This window comes from Perca flavescens, chromosome 19, assembly GCF_004354835.1.
Source record: "Perca flavescens isolate YP-PL-M2 chromosome 19, PFLA_1.0, whole genome shotgun sequence".
Taxonomy (NCBI): domain Eukaryota; kingdom Metazoa; phylum Chordata; class Actinopteri; order Perciformes; family Percidae; genus Perca; species Perca flavescens.
The window spans coordinates 7273044-7292212 of record NC_041349.1 but is presented as its reverse complement, the minus strand read 5'-3'; the positions used below and the strand labels follow the sequence as shown (position 1 = coordinate 7292212).

The following is a 19169-nucleotide window of genomic DNA, read 5'->3' as shown; positions in this document are numbered from 1 at the left end:
TATATATATATATATATATATATATATATATATATATATAAGTGTTACATACAGCGTCTTAAAAAATATATTCTGTACAAAACGTTGACTGTTAGAGAACAACCAGGTCCTGAAATATATCTACAGGTATTTACACAAGAGCTTCACTTGTTTCAGAGCAGAGTCGTCAAAACTGGTCCACGTGCTTTCGTACGGACAAGATGGCCGCCACAGAGTTACAGTCTCTCAGTGTAATAATTCAAAAGTGATCGAGCGATCATTCTGGCTCTTGGGCTACATTCACATCGCTACGTTTTGGTTAAAAAACTAATATCTTCTGCTACGTTTCCCCCTCTCATTTCCCCCTGCTAAGTCGTTTCCCCTCTCATTCCCCCCTGCTAAGTCGTTTCCCCCTCTCATTCCCCCCCCTGCTATGTCGTTTCCCCTCTCATTCCCCCCTGCTATGTCGTTTCCCCCCTCTCCCCCCCCTGCTAAGTCGTTTCCCCTCTCATTCCCCCCTGCTAAGTCGTTTCCCCCTCTCATTCCCCCCCTGCTAAGTCGTTTCCCCCTCTCATTCCCCCCCTGCTATGTCGTTTCCCCCTCTCATTCCCCCCCTGCTATGTCGTTTCCCCCTCTCATTCCCCCCTGCTATGTCGTTTCCCCTCTCATTCCCCCTGCTTTGGCGTTTCCCCCCTCTCGTTCTCCCCTGATCTGGTGTTTCCCCCTCTCATTCCCCCTGCTCAGATGTTTCCCCCTCTCATTCCCCCTGCTCTGGCGTCTCCCCTCTCATTCCCCCCTGCTATGTTGTTTCCCCCTCTCATTCCCCCCTGCTATGTTGTTTCCCCTCTCATTTCCCCCTGCTCTGGTGTTTCCCCTCTCATTCCCCCTGCTCTGGTGTTTCCCCCTCTCATTCCCCCTGCTCTGGCGTCTCCCCCTCTCATCCCCCCCTGCTATGTTGTTTCCCCCTCTCATTCCCCCTGCTCTGGTGTTTCCCTCTCTCATTCCCCCTGCTCTGGCGTCTCCCCCTCTCATCACCCCCTGCTATGTTGTTTCCCCCTCTCATTCCCCCTGCTCTGGTGTTTCCCCATCTAATTCCTCCTGCTCTGGCATTTACCCCCTCTCATTTCCCCTGCTCTGGTGTTTCCCCATCTAATTCCTCCTGCTCTGGCATTTACCCCCTCTCATTCCCCCTGCTCTGGTGTTTCCCCATCTAATTCCTCCTGCTCTGGCATTTACCCCCTCTCATTCCCCCTGCTCTGGTGTTTCCCCATCTAATTCCTTCTGCTCCGGCATGTCCCCCCTCTCATTCCCCCTGCTCTGGTTTTTCCCCCCTCTCATTCCCCCTGCTCTGGCATTTCCCCCCTCTCACTCCCCAGGCTCTGCTGTTTCCCTCCTCTCATTCCCCCTGCTCTGGTGTTTCCCTCCTCTCATTCTCCCTCCTCTGGCATTTCCCCCCTCTCACTCCCCAGGCTCTGCTGTTTCCCTCCTCTCATTCCCCTGCTCTGGTGTTTTCCTCCTCTCATTCCCCCTGCTCTGGCGTTTCCCTCCTCTCATTCCCCCTGCTCTGGTGTTTCCCTCCTCTCATTCTCCCTCCTCTGGCATTTCCCCCCTCTCACTCCCCAGGCTCTGCTGTTTCCCTCCTCTCATTCCCCCTGCTCTGGTGTTTTCCTCCTCTCATTCCCCCTGCTCTGGCGTTTCCCCCCTCTCATTCTCCCCTGATCTGGTGTTTTCCTCCTCTCATTCCCCCTGCTCTGGCGTTTCCCCCCTCTCATTCTCCCCTGATCTGGTGTTTTCCTCCTCTCATTCCCCCTGCTCTGGTGTTTCCCCCCTCTCATTCTCCCCTGATCTGGTGTTTCCCCCCTCTCATTCTCCCCTGATCTGGTGTTTTCCTCCTCTCATTCCCCCTGCTCTGGTGTTTCCCTCCTCTCATTCCCCCCTGATCTGGTGTTTTCCTCCTCTCATTCCCCCTGCTCTGGTGTTTCCCTCCTCTCATTCCCCCTGCTCTGGTGTTTCCCCCTCTCATTCCCCCTTCTCTGGTGTTTCCCCCTCTCATTCCCCCTGCTCTGGTGTTTCCCTCCTCTCATTCCCCCTGCTCTGGTGTTTCCCCTCTCATTCCCCCCTTCTCTGGTGTTTCCCCCTCTCATTCCCCCTGCTCTGGTGTTTCCCCCTCTCATTCCCCCTGCTCTGGTGTTTCCCCCCTCTCATTCTCCCCTGATCTGTTGTTTCCCCCTCTCATTCCCCCTGCTCTGGCGTTTCCAAGCCCCTAAACCGGAGACATTTGGAAACACTTCTCACACATTTTGGTTGGTAATCTGCCGGGTTGTGTTGCAGTCAAACGGAGACCTTTGGAGACACCGACACTGAAGCCAATGTTTTCTTTGTCCTCATTGGTCATTGGTCATGGCGTCTTGTTCTCTGAGGCTAAAGCTACCAACGTTACCATGGCAAATTCCGTCCGATGTCCGTCACCTTCCCCTTCCTCTGTGTTGGCGCTCTAACCTCCGGTGGATTTGTGAGGACTATGGTTAACTGCTCCTCAGATCTCTGCAGGGTAAATCCAGACAGCTAGCTAGACTATCTGTCCAATCTGAGTTTTCTGTTGGACGACTAAAACTACTTTTGAACATTGTAGGAAAAGATGCGTCCGATTCTACTCCGGCTCAAATGGCCAGAGTCTTTTTGACTCCATCGGTCACTTCTCACGTTTTCCCCTTTAATTATGTGTTCGTTGAAAGGCAGACCAGGAAATGAATGCTCAGACTTTCTGTCTCCAAGAAGATAGCGAAGTTGCGCTGCTAGCCTTGGGATCGCTCTCATTCTCTCATTCTCTCATGGCCTAAAGATTGTCTGTTCCTTTAAGATATTTCATTAGGTGCATTATGTTCCAAATGTTTATCAAACAAATCAAGAGCACTTTTGCTCCACTAAATTTGAACCCGTCTTATCTTACACATGCCAAACAGGAGGAGACAGCGAGGTCATCCCAGGCTACAGGACATTCTTATTTTAAACACAATAGATTTCTACAACGTACACATGTTCCACCAAAACAAGTTCCCTCCGAGGCACCGTGGCTCCAAGACGATTGTGATTGGTTGAAAGAAATGCCGTTAAACCAGAGCACATTTTTCTCCCATCCCAGGACTAGCCAGACCCTCCTCCGCAGCGCTGTGAAGGAAGGTCTGAGGAATGCGAGACTAATGCCCAGTATACCAGAATGTTGATGAGATATTTTGGTTAGTGCATGTTCATTTAAACAAAGATTATTTCTTCTACTGGAGCTAAAAAAAAAACACGTGTGAACGGAGATCCCTTTTGGCTCAAAACTCTGCTTAAAAACCCCAAAATGTAGCGATGTAAATGTAGCCTACAACAAATGGTTTCTGGGTCTGGTTATTAGCATTAGAAATGTAGTACGCCAGGTCAACTTGTTTGCAGATGACAACATCCTGTCTGTGAGTCTTACGACGTGGCGGCTCAAGCCCGTTTTTGAACCATCGGTGGCGCTCCAACGCTTGTGTCCCGGAGCTTCTAGCTGACCATCCACAGGGTGAAGGGGACGAGAAGGGCGGGCACGACAGTGCTGGGCGAGATTCCCAAACACGACATGGACAGGAGTCCCAGCAGCACCGACAGGACAACGGTTCGCCGGTCCCGGATCAGCGACTTCAGCCACTCACAGAACTGGAAGCAGGAAAAAAATAATATTAATATATAATGTGATATTAAAAAGGGTTATTGGAGGAAGCAGCATCAGTCTGTTCTGGAAACAAGTTTCATACATTTGGACACATTTAGAAGAACTTGAGGCAAAGAAAACCTAAATGTAAATCGGCTGCAATCAGAGAAAATATTTTCATTATCCTTTAGTCTAGAGCTGCAAAGATTAAAGGTGCCCTGCCACACGTATTTCATGACTTTATGGTAATGTCTGAAGGTCTACCATGGACTCTGTAACATTTTTTTTTCTAGGACGGTATAGAAAGCCTGCAGGAAGACTCAGCTCGATTTGTGCCAGTTCTCATTAATATTCAACAAGCTAAGCTGTTTGAATCTGATTGGCTAACAGCTAGCCAATGAGAGCTAATGAATAGTAATGAGCTCAGGCAGCATGATGTCAGACTGACCAGCTTTTGTGATTGGTCTGATTTCTCTGCTTATTTCTGTTCAGTGACCAGAGCTGACAGAGAAGGTAGCAGTTCATTTTCACATTCACCACATAACACAAACACATGTGGACCTCACAGATTTAAAAAAATGCAAGTAAAAAACGGTTTTGTATGGCAGGGCACCTTTAATCCATTAATGAACTATTAAATCAATCGGCAACTTTGCACATATCTGTTCCTGTTGTTCATACATTATTCATATTACATGAATCTCGCATTTCTCCGCTTCTTAACAAAAACATTGAAAAAGTCACAAAAACGTTGGGGAAAAGCCATAAAAATGTTGAAAAAAGTGATCAAAACATTGAAAAAGTCACAAAAACATTGGGGAAAAGCCATAAAAATGTTGAAAAAACTGACCAAAATATTGAAAAAAGCAACTTAACCTACAAAAGGTTTTTTTCCATGGTGGACAGGAAGAAAACACAAGGGTTAACAACGTTATTAATCTGTTTATAAATATATAAGATATGTAAAGAATTGATTGTCCCGTCGCGGGTTAAAACATGCATGGGGAGGGGGGCCCACTGCTCTCTTTAACTCTTTAATCCCTGGGGGTTTAATCCGGCCCTGTTGAAGTCAGTGGGAAACACAGATTTTTATCGTCGTGAAAACACAGAACAGGTTTGAGTAAAATGTGGCAGAAAATGTCAAATTCATCCAGAAAAAACTGGGACAAAGTATCCGAAAAACCCAAACTCGGGGGCTGCGCAATTAACCGAGTTTTAAACGATGACAAAAAAAACAATGTAATGGAGAACGACGACTGCTTTGATTTGTATTTTATTTATTACGATTTTTCAAAAAGACTCTAAAAGTGCACTCCAACAGTTTCATCTTATTTTGTGTTAATTATTTAATGGCCATGTAAACAGTTCAACGTATGTTTTATAGTATTTATTTGACGAGGAATTCAAAAAAAAAGTTCAAACGGGGAAAATTATGAAGAAAAATGTGCCATTTCAAGGCGTCATTAGTGTTGACTTGTTTCACTATTTTACTGTTTTTTTTAACTTCAATAAATGCAACATCTGTGGCCGGTTAGCTCAGTTGGTAGACCAGGCACGCAGGTGCAAAGGTTTATGTGTGATGTTTTTTGCTCCCTCTCTCTCGCCTTTCATATATCTCTGCATTCCTGTCCAATAAAGGCAGAAATGCCCCAAAAATTAAAAGAAAAATGCAACATCTTTCCAAAAGTCAACGGGAAATCCTGCTAAATAATGCTGATTTCAATACTGAACAAAATAATTGTGATTATAATCTATAATCGAGCAGCAGCCCTACCTAACTCGAGGGCCAAAAACATTAAAAAAAAGTGACCAAAAAATTGAAAAAGCCACAAAAACATTGGAGAAAAGCCATAAAAATGTTGAATAAAGTGACCAAAACATTGAAAAAGTCACAAAAACATTGGAAAAAAAGCCATAAAAATGTTGAAAAAAGTGACCAAAACATTGAAAAATCCATAAAAAATATTGAAAAAAGTGACAAAAACATTTAAAAAGTCACAAAAACATTGGGGAAAAGCCATACAAATATAATCGAGCAGCAGCCCTACCTAACTCAAGGCTTTTTGCAGAGGTTTCAACCAATAATTGAGTCAAGATGTATTCTTTTTTTAATGTTTTCACCTTTTCAGCTAACAAAATGAGCAAAAACTCCTTCTGCGTTGGCTATAAAGGCCATGACATACGGCTTTTAAATGTTCACTTCTTTCTCTGATTAAAACTTCATGTAAAAGATCCAAGAATACAAGTGGCCTGTTGTTTTCGTTAGCGCGGGGCCCCCTAAGGCCCCTGGACGGGCTCCTGTAGGCAGCAGACTGCCAGACGGCAGGCAGGTCAGATGTTTAGGTTAGCAGTAACAGGAAGTGAAACTCGATCAGGGAAAACTCTCTCTGCTGCAGAGTGTGGATGGACAAACAGGCCCCTCCCCCTCACCTTACACACCCCCCACAATTTTACACACACACAAAACGTTTTTTGAGGTGGTTTTAGCCAAACATCCCCCAATGAAGCAGGGTCCCTACACATTTTTAAAGGACCTATGACATGCTGCTTTTTGGATGCTTTTATATAGATCTTAGTGGTCCTCTAATACTTTATCGGAAGTCTCTTTTATATAGACCTTAGTGGTCCCTAATACTGTATCTGAAGTCTCTTTTATATAGACCTTAGTGGTCCCTAATACTGTATCTGAAGTCTCTTTTATATAGACCTTAGTGGTCCCTAATACTGTATCTGAAGTCTCTTTTATATAGACCTTAGTGGTCACCTAATACTCTATCGGAAGTCTCTTTTATATAGACCTTAGTGGTCCCTAATACTGTATCTGAAGTCTCTTTTATATAGACCTCAATGGTCACCTAATACTCTATCGGAAGTCTCTTTTATATAGACCTTAGTGGTCCCTAATACTGTATCTGAAGTCTCTTTTATATAGACCTCAGTGGTCACCTAATACTCTATCGGAAGTCTCTTTTATATAGACCTTAGTGGTCCCTAATACTGTATCTGAAGTCTCTTTTATATAGACCTTAGTGGTCCCTAATACTGTATCTGAAGTCTCTTTTATATAGACCTTAGTGGTCCCCTAATACTGTATCTGAAGTCTCTTTTATATAGACATTAGTGGTCCCCTAATACTGTATCTGAAGTCTCTTTTATATAGACCTTAGTGGTCCCTAATACTGTATCTGAAGTCTCTTTTATATAGACCTTAGTGGTCCCCTAATACTGTATCTGAAGTCTCTTTTATATAGACATTAGTGGTCCCCTAATACTGTATCTGAAGTCTCTTTTATATAGACCTTAGTGGTCCCCTAATACTGTATCTGAAGTCTCTTTTATATAGACCTTAGTGGTCCCCTAATACTGTATCTGAAGTCTCTTTTATATAGACCTTAGTGGTCCCCTAATACTGTATCTGAAGTCTCTTTTATATAGACCTTAGTGGTCCCCTAATACTGGATCTGAAGTACAGGCCAAAAGTTTGGACACACCTTCTCATTTAATGTGTTTCTTTATTTTCATGACTATTTACATTGTAGATTCTCACTGAAGACATCAAAACTATGAATGAACACATATGGAATTATGTACTTAACAAAAAAGTGTGAAATAACTGAAAACATGTCTTATATTTTAGATTCTTCAAAGTAGCCACCCTTTGCTTTTTTTGATAACTCTGCAAACCCTTGGTGTTCTCTCAATGAGCTTCATGAGGTAGTCACCTGAAATGGTTTTCACTTCACAGGTGTGCCTTGTCAGGGTTAATTAGTGGAAGTTTTTCCCTTATTAATAAAAAAGCAAAGGTGGCTACTTTGAAGAATCTAAAATATAAGACATGTTTTCAGTTATTTCACACTTTTTTGTTAAGTACATAATTCCATATGTGTTCATTCATAGTTTTGATGCCTTCAGTGAGAATCTACAATGTTAATAGTCATGAAAATAAAAAGGAAACGCATTGAATGAGAAGGTGTGTCCAAACTTTTGGCCTGTACTGTATGTCTCTGTGCGTGTGTGTTTTTAATAAAGTGCCTCAAAGCTGAAGAAATCTGTAGGTTGACCCTTAAAAAAAAAAGTCAGAACGGATGCTTCTATAAGGTGGTGGACAGTAACTAAGTAACTGTACCATTTATATAACCAATAACATTTTACTTGATTATTTGAGGCATAAAAGTTTAAAAAAAAATCAAACTCCTCCACCTCAGCCTTTTAAGGTGCAGTGTTTCTGCATGTGTGTGAGAGTGTAGTGGGGTTTTGGGGGTTTTATTTTTTTTAAAGAGGGGAAAAAAATCTGGGCCTCTCCTTCGGAAAAAGTCCCGGGAACAAAAGGTGCATTCAGTGCGCTGCCAGGAACCAGACGGCAGCAAGGCAGACTGACGACGACGGCGATGAAGATGATGATGATGATGAAGTGTGTATCCTTGTATGAATGAGTGTCTAGAGTTGCATATTTTCTAATGTGCCTAAGCTGCTGCTGAACTGTTTGAGTGTGTGTGTGCTGGGAGGGGGGAGAGAGAGAGGGAGAGAGAAAGAGACAGTGAGTGTGCTTTGTCAGGGTTAATTAGTGGAATTTTTTCCCTTATTAATAAAAAAGCAAAGGGTGGCTACTTTGAGGAATCTAAAATATCAGACATGTTTTCAGTTATTTCACACTTTTTTGTTAAGTACATAATTCCATATGTGTTCATTCATAGTTTTGATGCCTTCAGTGAGAATCTACAATATAAATAGTCATGAAAATAAAAAGGAAACGCATAGAATGAGAATGTGTGTCCAAACTTTTGGCCTGTACTGTATAAGAATGGACCAACAGAGCCCGTTGCTCTGGACGGAGACCAGTGAAGGATATTAGAAGTCACTTTTTGGGTGATCGCTTGCATAATAAAACGCAGCCTCCAACTGAGAGAGACGACGTAGATGTGACGTGAACAACCTGTCTGAAAGTGTGAAGTAGTCTGGTAGCTGTGCCGAGAGAAATTTCAATCATTCCCAATCTTACAGAGACGGAGAGTGTAGGTATATGTAAGGAGATAACATAGACACAGGCTAATTATTGCTAACTAACATGCTAGTTAACATTAGTAATTAAACCTAAACAGCTAATGGAAGTCCAAACTGCCTGAGAGCTTCTCCTGTACTATACGGTAATTCCTCTACTATGCGACAGTAATGGTGCGTTCTTTTTGTCTTGTAATCGCGACTAGTAGCTCAAGTGTGACATCACATCCATGTCGGAAAACGAATAACCGCGGGGTTGTTGCGTTCTTTTTGTCACACGATACTACGAGTCGGAGAAAAGATGGATTTTTGTAACATTTTTAGTAACATTTAGGATTATATTTACCCAGTTATTGACATATTACACAAATATATTTCACAGTTTGATACATGAAAATTACGTTTTGATTAACGTTAACGTTAGGCTACTGCTCTGCTTTCTGCTCAAGGCTCGGCTTAAAGCCATTGTTGTCATATAGCAACCGAGCGTCTCTAGCCAATTTCAGCTGCACGAGCTACAAAATAACTAATCAGGCGGTATTTAACTCCTAATAAGACTGTAGAGACATGTCTATAGGTAGCAGTATACAGCACTATGTTTAACTCCTAATAAGACTGTAGAGACATGCCTATAGGTAGCAGTATACAGCACTATGTTTAACTCCTAATAAGACTGTAGAGACATGTCTATAGGTAGCAGTATACAGCACTATGTTTAACTCCTAATAAGACTGTAGAGACATGTCTATAGGTAGTAGTATACAGCACTATGTTTAACTCCTAATAAGACTGTAGAGACATGTCTATAGGTAGCAGTATACAGCACTATGTGTACGACTTCTTCATTTGGTTACAACAAAGACAAAAGTGCTTAAAATTGTAGAAAACCACAATGTTTACTACGTGTGATGCACGACGTAGTCATCTTTGAAAGTGAACTCGGGGTCCTCTGAGTTCAGACGACTCGACGAGTCGTATATATACGACCTCGGTGGCGTTCTTTTTGCAACTTCCGGTTCGTAACTCCGCAAAACAACTCGTAAATCGACTTCGGTGAACAAAAAGAACGCACAATAAGCCACTTGGTTATGACACAATCGTTAGCCTATTTTCATAAAAGCGTCTGCTACGGAGCCGTAACGTGAGGTACAAGGTAATGGAGCCTTTTATACATTGTTGTGTTTCTTGAGAAATGAACAACGCTTCAGATGTAAAGTTATTCGCTGTCAAAGTGACGTCAAAATGAATGGGAGTCAATGGGATGCTAACGGGAGGTGATGGATTGTTAGCATCAAAATGGCGCCATAGGAGCTACGCCTTCCAGACACTCGCTTATCCCCTTGGTTCAATCCAACAGCAGCACTCAACTTAGTCCGGCAAAGACTAGAAGAATGCTAACGGGTCACCAGAAGCAGTAGAACATGCTCTGCTGAAAAAAGGGTTGAAGATTTCCCTAAATTCACCAACTAATAGCCATGCTAACTATCAATTTAGTGATGTGACATTAGAAATCTCCAATAAACCAAAGATATGCCAAGTACAATTACTTTTAACATTTTTTTAGTAACATATACAGTACTTACGGACAAATAGTAGCCGAGGCAAAAATGTAAGAAGAAAAAACAGGAGAAAACACCACTGTTTTCTCAGTTGACATCTGATGGAAAATTTACAACTGAAGTGAAACTTAAACTAAAGCTACTGCTGCTGGTTAGCCAAAAGGGGGCGCTGCCGTACACACAATTATGTTAAAAAACCAATCTCTTTCTTAATTTACTTTAGAGAGGTCAGAACAATTACTATGGACACCATGTCATTTATATGACATTATTATTACATATATCATTCAAAATTAGCTAGTTGTCCAGCTGGTCTGACCATAACCAAGGGTGTATAGTGTAGTGTAGTGTGTGTGATATATATTCTCTATGTTATGTCTGTCGGTGTCTGATGTAATTTGTTTGCATTATATGTCTGATGTCTTGTCATAAAGTGACTCGATTGTGCCGCAAACCCAACTGCCCCACGGCGACAGTAAAGTTATCTACTACTACTTATAATCCTGTGATATTTGTATTTAAAATTATTAATTTTATTTTATTTATTTTTTAAATATGTCATACCTGCCCAGGGACTACTAGGTGGAAATTAGCAATTGTTGCTATAACCTGGCCCAAGACTAGGGTGACCAGACGTCCCGAAAAATTTGATTTTCAAACCCTCCCTCCCCATTGACATATGCATACTTTTGTGTTCTTGTATTGTTAAATGTGTCTAAACTCTGTTTTATAGTAATTTTTACATTCATTTAAGTTCATATTTTATTTCATGTATGGGATGTATTTATTGTATGTATTTTAATAGTTTCAAGTTTTAATTTTAAAAGCCTAAACAGAGACAGGGGTTGTAAAGTAGTCATGGCTATAAACCTGTATGCATGGCATCTACTTTGTATTCTTTATAAAGCAATCTTCTATGCATTTGTCCCTGCCAAATAAACATTAAATAAATAAATTGGGCTGTACCATTCCTCTGGCACGTTAAAGATCAGACTGTGTTTCTTTGCGATGGTCAGTGTTGCCAACTTAGCCTAGATTTAGCGACTTTTCAGACCCCCTTTGCGACTTTTATTTTCACAAAAGCGACTAGCGACAAATCTGGCGACGTTCCCGTTTAAAAAGACGCCAGTATTGTCCGGCGAGCATGAACGCAAAAGGTATTTCTCTCTTTTGTGGCCGCCAAAACATTCTCCTCCTCTCTCTCTCTTCAGTTCTGTGACTGAGGAGTAGAGAGGAGCAGATCCCTCCTCCCTTCTCTGCTCTCTCCTCATGTGCAGCAGCACTGAGCAGGCAGTTAAAGATGCAGTAGGAAAGTCTTAAAAAACTAACTTTGTCATATTTGCTGAAACTGACCCTATGTTCTAGGGCTGTCCTCGACTAAAGAACTCCTTAGTCGACTAACACTTATACAATTTTGTCGACTAATCGATTAGTTGATTTAATTGACAGAGCTGTGCGCTTTGAGAGGTGGTTAAGACTAGAAAAGCACAATATAAATGTAGTTAATTAACCATCTGTAAAACTGAGTTTCTCCACAATTAATCCTGCAAAAGCACCACTTTAAATCTCGTGTTTACCATAAATGTGCTCAGAAGTTTCTTGGAAATGAGTAATTAAGCATGAATAAGCATAAAAAATGACTAATCGACTAAATAAATCTTAGTCGACTAAGACCAAAACGACCGATTAGTCGACTAATCGACTAAGAGGTGGCAGCCCTACTATGTTCCAGTAGAACTACATGAATTATGTCAAATAAAAAGAAAACCGCTCATCTGGCACCACCTACAGCCTGTAGTGCTATTGGCAAAATTCCACCGCTCCCGGTTGATTTTCTCCAGGTTTTCCAAAACTCCGTGAATATTGGAGTGGCTTTTCAGAGGTGGCGTGAGCTGCAGGATTTTAAAGATCTGACGAACGATGCAGACGTAGCCACATTTCTTCTCGACAGGTAACATAATTACCATGAATGATTTATCTTTCACTTGGTTATTAGTAGTCAAAAGCCCACAAAGCCACGCTGGTGAGGATGATAGTAACGTTAGCACAGTGGTCGGTCTGATGTGATGCTGAAATGGCTAACGCTAGCCTGCTAGTTAGCATCGTTTTACTGTTGGTGAGTAAAGTTAACGTTGTGTTAGTGTTTAGTTATTGAACATGTTGTCCGACATGCATAGGCAGTTCTGTCAAACTCCCTTGTGTGGGAGGGGCTTAGGAGACGGTTTGGGCTGCAGCAGAAAGGGGGGAGGGACTGAGAAGTTGTCGATGTCGGGATTCACCCGGAAAATGGCGAGCAGAATGAGCGTGACTAGAGCCTCTCAAAATCTGACGAAAACCTTTTGAACTGACCTTTGTTGAGCTGAAATGAAGACAGATTCAGCAACTGCACTAGGGCTGCTCCCTCTTAGTCGATGAGTCGACTAATCGGTCGTTTTGGTCTCAGTCGACTAAGATTTCTTTAGTCGCTTAGTCATTTTTTATGCTTATTATGCTTATTCATGCTTAATTACTCATTTCCAAGAAACTTCTGAGCACATTTATGGTAAACACGAGATTTAAAGTGGTGCTTTTGCAGGATTAATTGTGGAGAAACTCAGTTTTACAGATGGTTAATTAACTACATTTATATTGGGCTTTTCTAGTCTTAACCACCTCTCAAAGCTCACAGCTCTGTCAATTAAATCTACTAATCGGTTAGTAGACAAAATCGTATAAGTGTTAGTCGACTAAGAATTTCTTTAGTCGAGGACAGACATACATGTTTGATGCTTTTTTTTTTCATGCTGAATGACTTATTTCCAAGAAACGTACGAGCAAATCTCTGGTAAACACAAGAATTAAAGTGGTGCTTTATGCGTGACTCTTTGCGGAGAAACTCAGATTTACAGATCTATCGATTAAATCAACCAATCGATTAGTCGGTGCAGTTGAATGAGTGTTAGTCGACTGAGAATTTCTTCAAATCAAGCACAGCCCCTAAACGGTATCACAGCCTATTTCTCGCTTAAAATGTTTTCAGAAACACATTTTTTTCAGTGAACTATTTTAGTACAATATGAGATATTGTATTCTGAACGAGCCGCCACGACAGTCTGGCTTTGAATTTCTGGGAAAAACAAACCCATGTGACGCATTTGTCCAATCAAGTTGCCGGTTTTCATTTCTTGGGCGACAATACAGATTAGCGCCGCCTGCTGCTATGGAGACGTATTACGTTTCTCAAGTCGGTGTCACCTCAGTGTGTCCAGAGGCAGTTTATTTTAGAGGTAGACCGATTAATCGGTTTTGCCGAAACCGATTTCCATCTGACAGATTATAGCCCTTTTGACTGTACTGTACTGTAAATACATTTTTAATCGGTTTTGCCGATTAATCGGCACCAATAGTTGATTGGTGGAACTATCGTTATCGGCAAAAATCCATACCGAGGGTTTTTGATGATGCCTTTGTTTATGTTTTCAACCAATGGGAAGGCAGGTCCATCACACATTACGCCTTATATGGGCATCCAAGCGAGAACAACGAGTATATAGTGGGAGAGATAGATCCCTCCAGGTCAGAGATCGTCTGTTGCCGCTCCAAACCGACAGTTTAACTGTTTTTATTTGTTATTACTTTTTGTTTCAGTTTGAATGAATGTCTTTTATTGACTTCAATATTTATATTTATTTCATTTAGCATGTTTTCATGGTTCAATACAGTTTTTTTATTTTTATAATAAAGTTCAGCACTGTTTTACTTGGAGTGTCATGTTTGTTTTTATCCAGTATGAATTCTAAAAAGCAGCAGAACAAACTGCTGTAACTCTCTCTCTCTCTCTCTCTCTGGCAGGTGTGAAAAGAGGAAGGAAAACCCAGCAGAAGATCTTAACCCTCGGGTGTAAAAGCTACATCAAAGCATCCGTCTGCAATCCCCCCAAAGGCGCGAAAAAGGGTCACCGACATGCGTAAAAAGCGCCGCCACCGACATGTCACGTCATGCCAAAAAGTGATGGTCTGCCCATGAAGTGATTGCAGCCCCTACCTTGTCACAGAAAGCCTCCAAAATGACTTAATTTCAATTGTATTTGATTTATTATAGCCCACCCAGAACTTTCAACTGTTGAAATATGTTTTTCAAAGGGCCAATACCATAAAATGTGCACTTTTGCACTTGCCAAAAAGTGATCACAGCTCCTACAATGGGGTTTTAAAAGTTAGTTTCTTCCTTTAAAATCACTTGATTTAACTGGTGACAGATTATAGCCCCCACCCAGCCCTTTCAACTGTTCAAATATCTAATACAAACCCATAAAATGCACCTTTGCACTTGCCAAAAAGTGACTGCAGCCCCAAACCACCCAGAACTTTCAACTGTTGAAATATATTTTTTAAAGGGCCAATACCATTACAATGTGCACTTTTGCACTTGCCAAAAAGTGATCGCAGCTCCTACATTGACTTCATTTAACTGGTGAGGTTTCCATCTGACAGATTATAGCCCTTTTAAGTGTACTGTACTGTAAATACATTTTTAACAACAGCAATATAAACCCATAAAATGCATTTTTGCACTAGCCAAAAAGTGATTGCAGCCCCAAACCTGTCACTTAAAAGGTTGTTTCTGCCTTAAAATGAATTGATTTCAATGTTATCTGTCAGATTACAGCCCACCCGGAACATTTTACCTTTTGAAATACCTTTTTAAAAGAGCAATAAAACCCATTATGATAAAATGCACTTTTGCGCTCTTGCCAAAAAAAAAACCTGAATTCTGACTGAGTTTAAACCAGTGGCGATTTTAGACCCTAAGGCCCCCCTAAATTTCATCTCAGCCCCCCTAAAAAATTATATTATAGTTTGCAAACTATAATCTGCCCTCTGTTAGTGACAGAGGGCAAACAATTACAGGTTTAATATCCTGTGTCGCTGTCGCCGATGCTATGCACCTTTTATTTTCTATTTAATTATCGTTTACACGTCATTATCATTTCATGTGATTCTGGTAGTCCATACAGGGACTTTTATAGTTTTGGTTTTTGTTCAATAGTTGCATTTATCCTCTGTTACAATAACAAATACATATATTCATTATCATCCAGTAGGGCTGTGCAATTAATAGAAATTTAATCGTGATTATAATTTTGGCTCCCCAATGATCACAAAAACAGAATAATCGAGAAAAACAATTATTTAGCTCATTACGTTTTGCAAGTAAACTCTTATTTTCTCATTGGTGTTCTGAATGAAAAAATAAAGTTTAAATAGGAAAAGTATTAAGGCAAATATGTGTTTTCTTTACTGTTTGATTTATTTAACTTTTTCCACTGTTTTGTTTTTGTCAGTTCAATAATTGCAACATCTTTCCAGAAGTCAACGAGTAATCGTGTTAAATTATCGTGATTTCAATTGACCTAAATAATCGTGATTATATATTTTTTTCCATAATTGAGCAGCCCTATTATCCAGTGAAATTACTGATTTATGGTGCGTTCTTTTTATCTTGTCATCGCGACTAGTAGCTTGAGTGTGACATCACATCCGTGTCGAATAACGAGTAACCGCGGGGTTAATTGCGTTCTTTTTTTCACACGATACTACGATTCGGAGAAAAGATGGATTTTTGTAACATTTTTAGTAACATTTAGGATTCTATTCACCCAGTTATTGACATATTACACAAATATATTTCACAGTTTGATACATGAAAATGACGTTTTGATTAACGTTAACGTTAGGCTACTGCTCTGCTTTCTGCTAAAGACTCGGCTTAAAGCCGTTGTTGTCACATAGCAACCGAGCGTCTCTAGCCCCCTAATAAGACTGTAGAGACATGTCTATAGGTAGCAGTATACAGCACTATGTTTAACTCCTAATAAGACTGTAGAGACATGTCTATAGGTAGCAGTATACAGCACTATGTTTAACTCCTAATAAGACTGTAGAGACATGCCTATAGGTAGCAGTATACAGCACTATGTTTAACTCCTAATAAGACTATAGAGACATGTCTATAGGTAGCAGTATACAGCACTATGTTTAACTCCTAATAAGACTGTAGAGACATGTCTATAGGTAGCAGTATACAGCACTATGTTTAACTCCTAATAAGACTGTAGAGACATGCCTATAGGTAGCAGTATACAGCACTATGTTTAACTCCTAATAAGACTGTAGAGACATGCCTATAGGTAGTAGTATACAGCACTATGTTTAACTCCTAATAAGACTGTAGAGACATGTCTATATGTAGCAGTATACAGCACTATGTTTAACTCCTAATAAGACTGTAGAGACATGTCTATAGGTAGCAGTATACAGCGCTATGTTTAACTCCTAATAAGACTGTAGAGACATGTCTATAGGTAGTAGTATACAGCACTATGTTTAACTCCTAATAAGACTGTAGAGACATGTCTATAGGTAGCAGTATACAGCACTATGTTTAACTCCTAATAAGACTGTAGAGACATGTCTATAGGTAGCAGTATACAGCGCTATGTTTAACTCCTAATAAGTGTGCGACTTCTTCATTTGGTTACAACAAAGACAAAAGTGCCTAAAATTGTAGAAAACCACAATGTTTACTACGTGTGATGCACGAAGTAGCCGTGAACTGAACGGTGAACTAACGTTCATCAAGTATTACCGCCTGAAGAACGTTACCGTGAACTCCTTCATTCTGGTGTCTGTAAACTGCACGTTGTCCCAGTTTAACTTCGTCCAATAGGGTGCCAGATTACAGAGCCTTCCAGGCTGAAAACCAGGGCTTAAACACACCGTAAACTGGCCTTCATATGTAGCGGAAAAAAACACCCAATCTGGCAACACCAGCCACCAGTGTCTCACCGCCACATGGGTCATCACAACAGAAAGCAGCGTGGAGGCTTGAACTGATTGGATATGAAGATGAAATCTGACGCATAGTTTCAGTGTTAAAGCTGATAAAATAATTGCTGTCTGTGGTTCTGTGGACTGTCTGTGGTTCTATAGACTGTCTGTGGTTCTATAGACTGTCTGTGGTTCTGTGGACTGTCTGTGGTTCTGTGGGCTGTGGCAATAATTCAGAAAAATAATAGCTCGCAGCAACATATCGGAATAAAAGAACTGTGAACTAACAACATTTTGAAGTATGAACTATGAACTGAACTAGTTCATTTTAAAATATGTGAACTGAACTTTGAACTAGTTCATGTAGAAAGTGAACATTCCCGACACTGCCGATTTAGCAGGGGAGGGGCACTGTATCTGTGTCACCTTCTCATTAGGGGCTACCGCTGAGCCCCCCTAAAAGTCTGATCCTAGAATCGCCCCTGGTTTAAACTCTGACTTAGGCTACGTTTGTCCACACACACACATGTGGGCCTAATCCTCTTCCGTAGAAGGCTATTATATAAACACGGTCCCACCCTCACCTGGTCGGTCTGCAGGCTCTGCGCGGCCCCGTAACGGCAGTAGGTGACGAAGTGCTCGCAGTTGTTCCACAGCAGGCTGTAGGACACGGCGCCGACCAGCCGCTCCGCGCGCCGGGCCACTTCCTCCGTGGGCAGCGCGCTCCGGAGCACCGCGCGGTCCATGGCGTTGAGCAGGATCCCGGCGCCATACGCGAAGTCCTCCACGGAGTCCACGCGGACGGTGGCGCGCTTGCAGAGCACCCCGAGCACCAGCCGCGTGTTCGTCACCATCTCCTGGATGTGCCGGCTGTCCGCGGTCAGCGACGGCAGGATGTCCGGGATGAGGTGCGCTACCCGGTTGTCGCCCAGGTAGATGCCGAAGTGGATGAAGAGAGTGCGCGGGACTTCCAGCAGGTCCCCGCGCTGGAACTTCACCGGAGGAGGGCCGCCGGGCTGCGCCGGCGGACACTCGTCCCGCTCGGGGCGCCTGGCTAGCGGCTGCTCGGCGCGGGCTCTGCCGCCCAGCGGAGGCAGCAGGCTGGACAGCTTGATGTGCGCGAGGAGGAAGAGTTTCTCCAGGAGGAAGGTGAGCGTGTCCAGCATCACTGCAAAAAATAAGCAATGACACAAAACTACAGAAAGAGAGAGAGAGAGAGATAAGAAAACTAACAAAAGAAAAATAAAGAAAAAGAAGAGGGAGAAGCAGAAGTAGGGTTTCCGTCCTGCCTCGGTCCTCCTTCTCTCCTCTCTGGAGAGGTTCTCCTTCTTTAGGGGAAATTTTGGAGACGGAGGGGAGGGAGGGGGAGGGCTGCGTGACGTCATTACTTTAATTGAGAGACAGAGAGAAGGAGAGAGACAGAGAAAGAAAGAGAAAGGAATTCCTTTATTCTGTGTAGAATAAACAGTAAAATGAGCTGAGATGTACATTTGCTGGATTATAGAGGCCCAATATATATATATATATATATATATATATATATATATATATATATATATATATATATATATATATATATAGCCTATATATATATAGCCTATATATACTGTTTATTATTGTTTTCCACAGGTTTGTGGAAGACTTTGGTGCACATTTTTGACAGAGGTTTTAGGGGTCCTTCCTTTAAAATGTTATGTTTTTTTAATAAATAAATAAAAAAAAGAGAGAGAAAATGTGTCTGTGTGTGAGTTTGTGTTTGTGTCTTGGAGACAGAGAGGAGGGAAGGGGGGAGGGCTGCGTGACGTCCAGACCTTAATTAAGGGGATGGGAGAGACAGAGGGAGAGACCGAGAGAGAGACTGAGAGAGAGAAAGAGAGAGAGAGACACTGAGATATATATATATATAAACACAGAGAGAGAGAGAGAAACAGAGAGAAATATAAAGACAGATACAGAAAGACAGAGAGAGAGACTGAGAGAAAGAAAGAGAGACAGACACTGAGAGAGAGATATATATAAACACAGAGAGAGAGAGAAACAGAGAGAGATATAAAGACAGATAGAACAGAGAGACAGAGAGAGAGACTGAGAGAGAGAAAGAGAGAGAGAGAAACACAGAGATAGAGAGAGAGAGGGAGAGAAAGA

The 19169-nt window shown here is 41.7% G+C and overlaps 1 protein-coding gene across 1 annotated transcript; it reads right to left on the bottom strand.

Annotated features, from left to right (window-relative positions):
- Nucleotides 1-3147: 3147 nt before the first annotated feature.
- On the bottom strand, nt 3148-18339 carry LOC114545934 (lecithin retinol acyltransferase-like). Its single transcript, XM_028564557.1, has 2 exons — nt 17609-18339; nt 3148-3663 (listed from the first exon to the last, which is right to left on the bottom strand). Exons 1-2 carry the CDS (start codon nt 18188-18190, stop codon nt 3511-3513), a joined length of 735 nt encoding a protein of 244 aa, XP_028420358.1. The 5' UTR covers nt 18191-18339; the 3' UTR covers nt 3148-3510.
- Between the last annotated feature and the right edge of the window lie 830 nt (nt 18340-19169).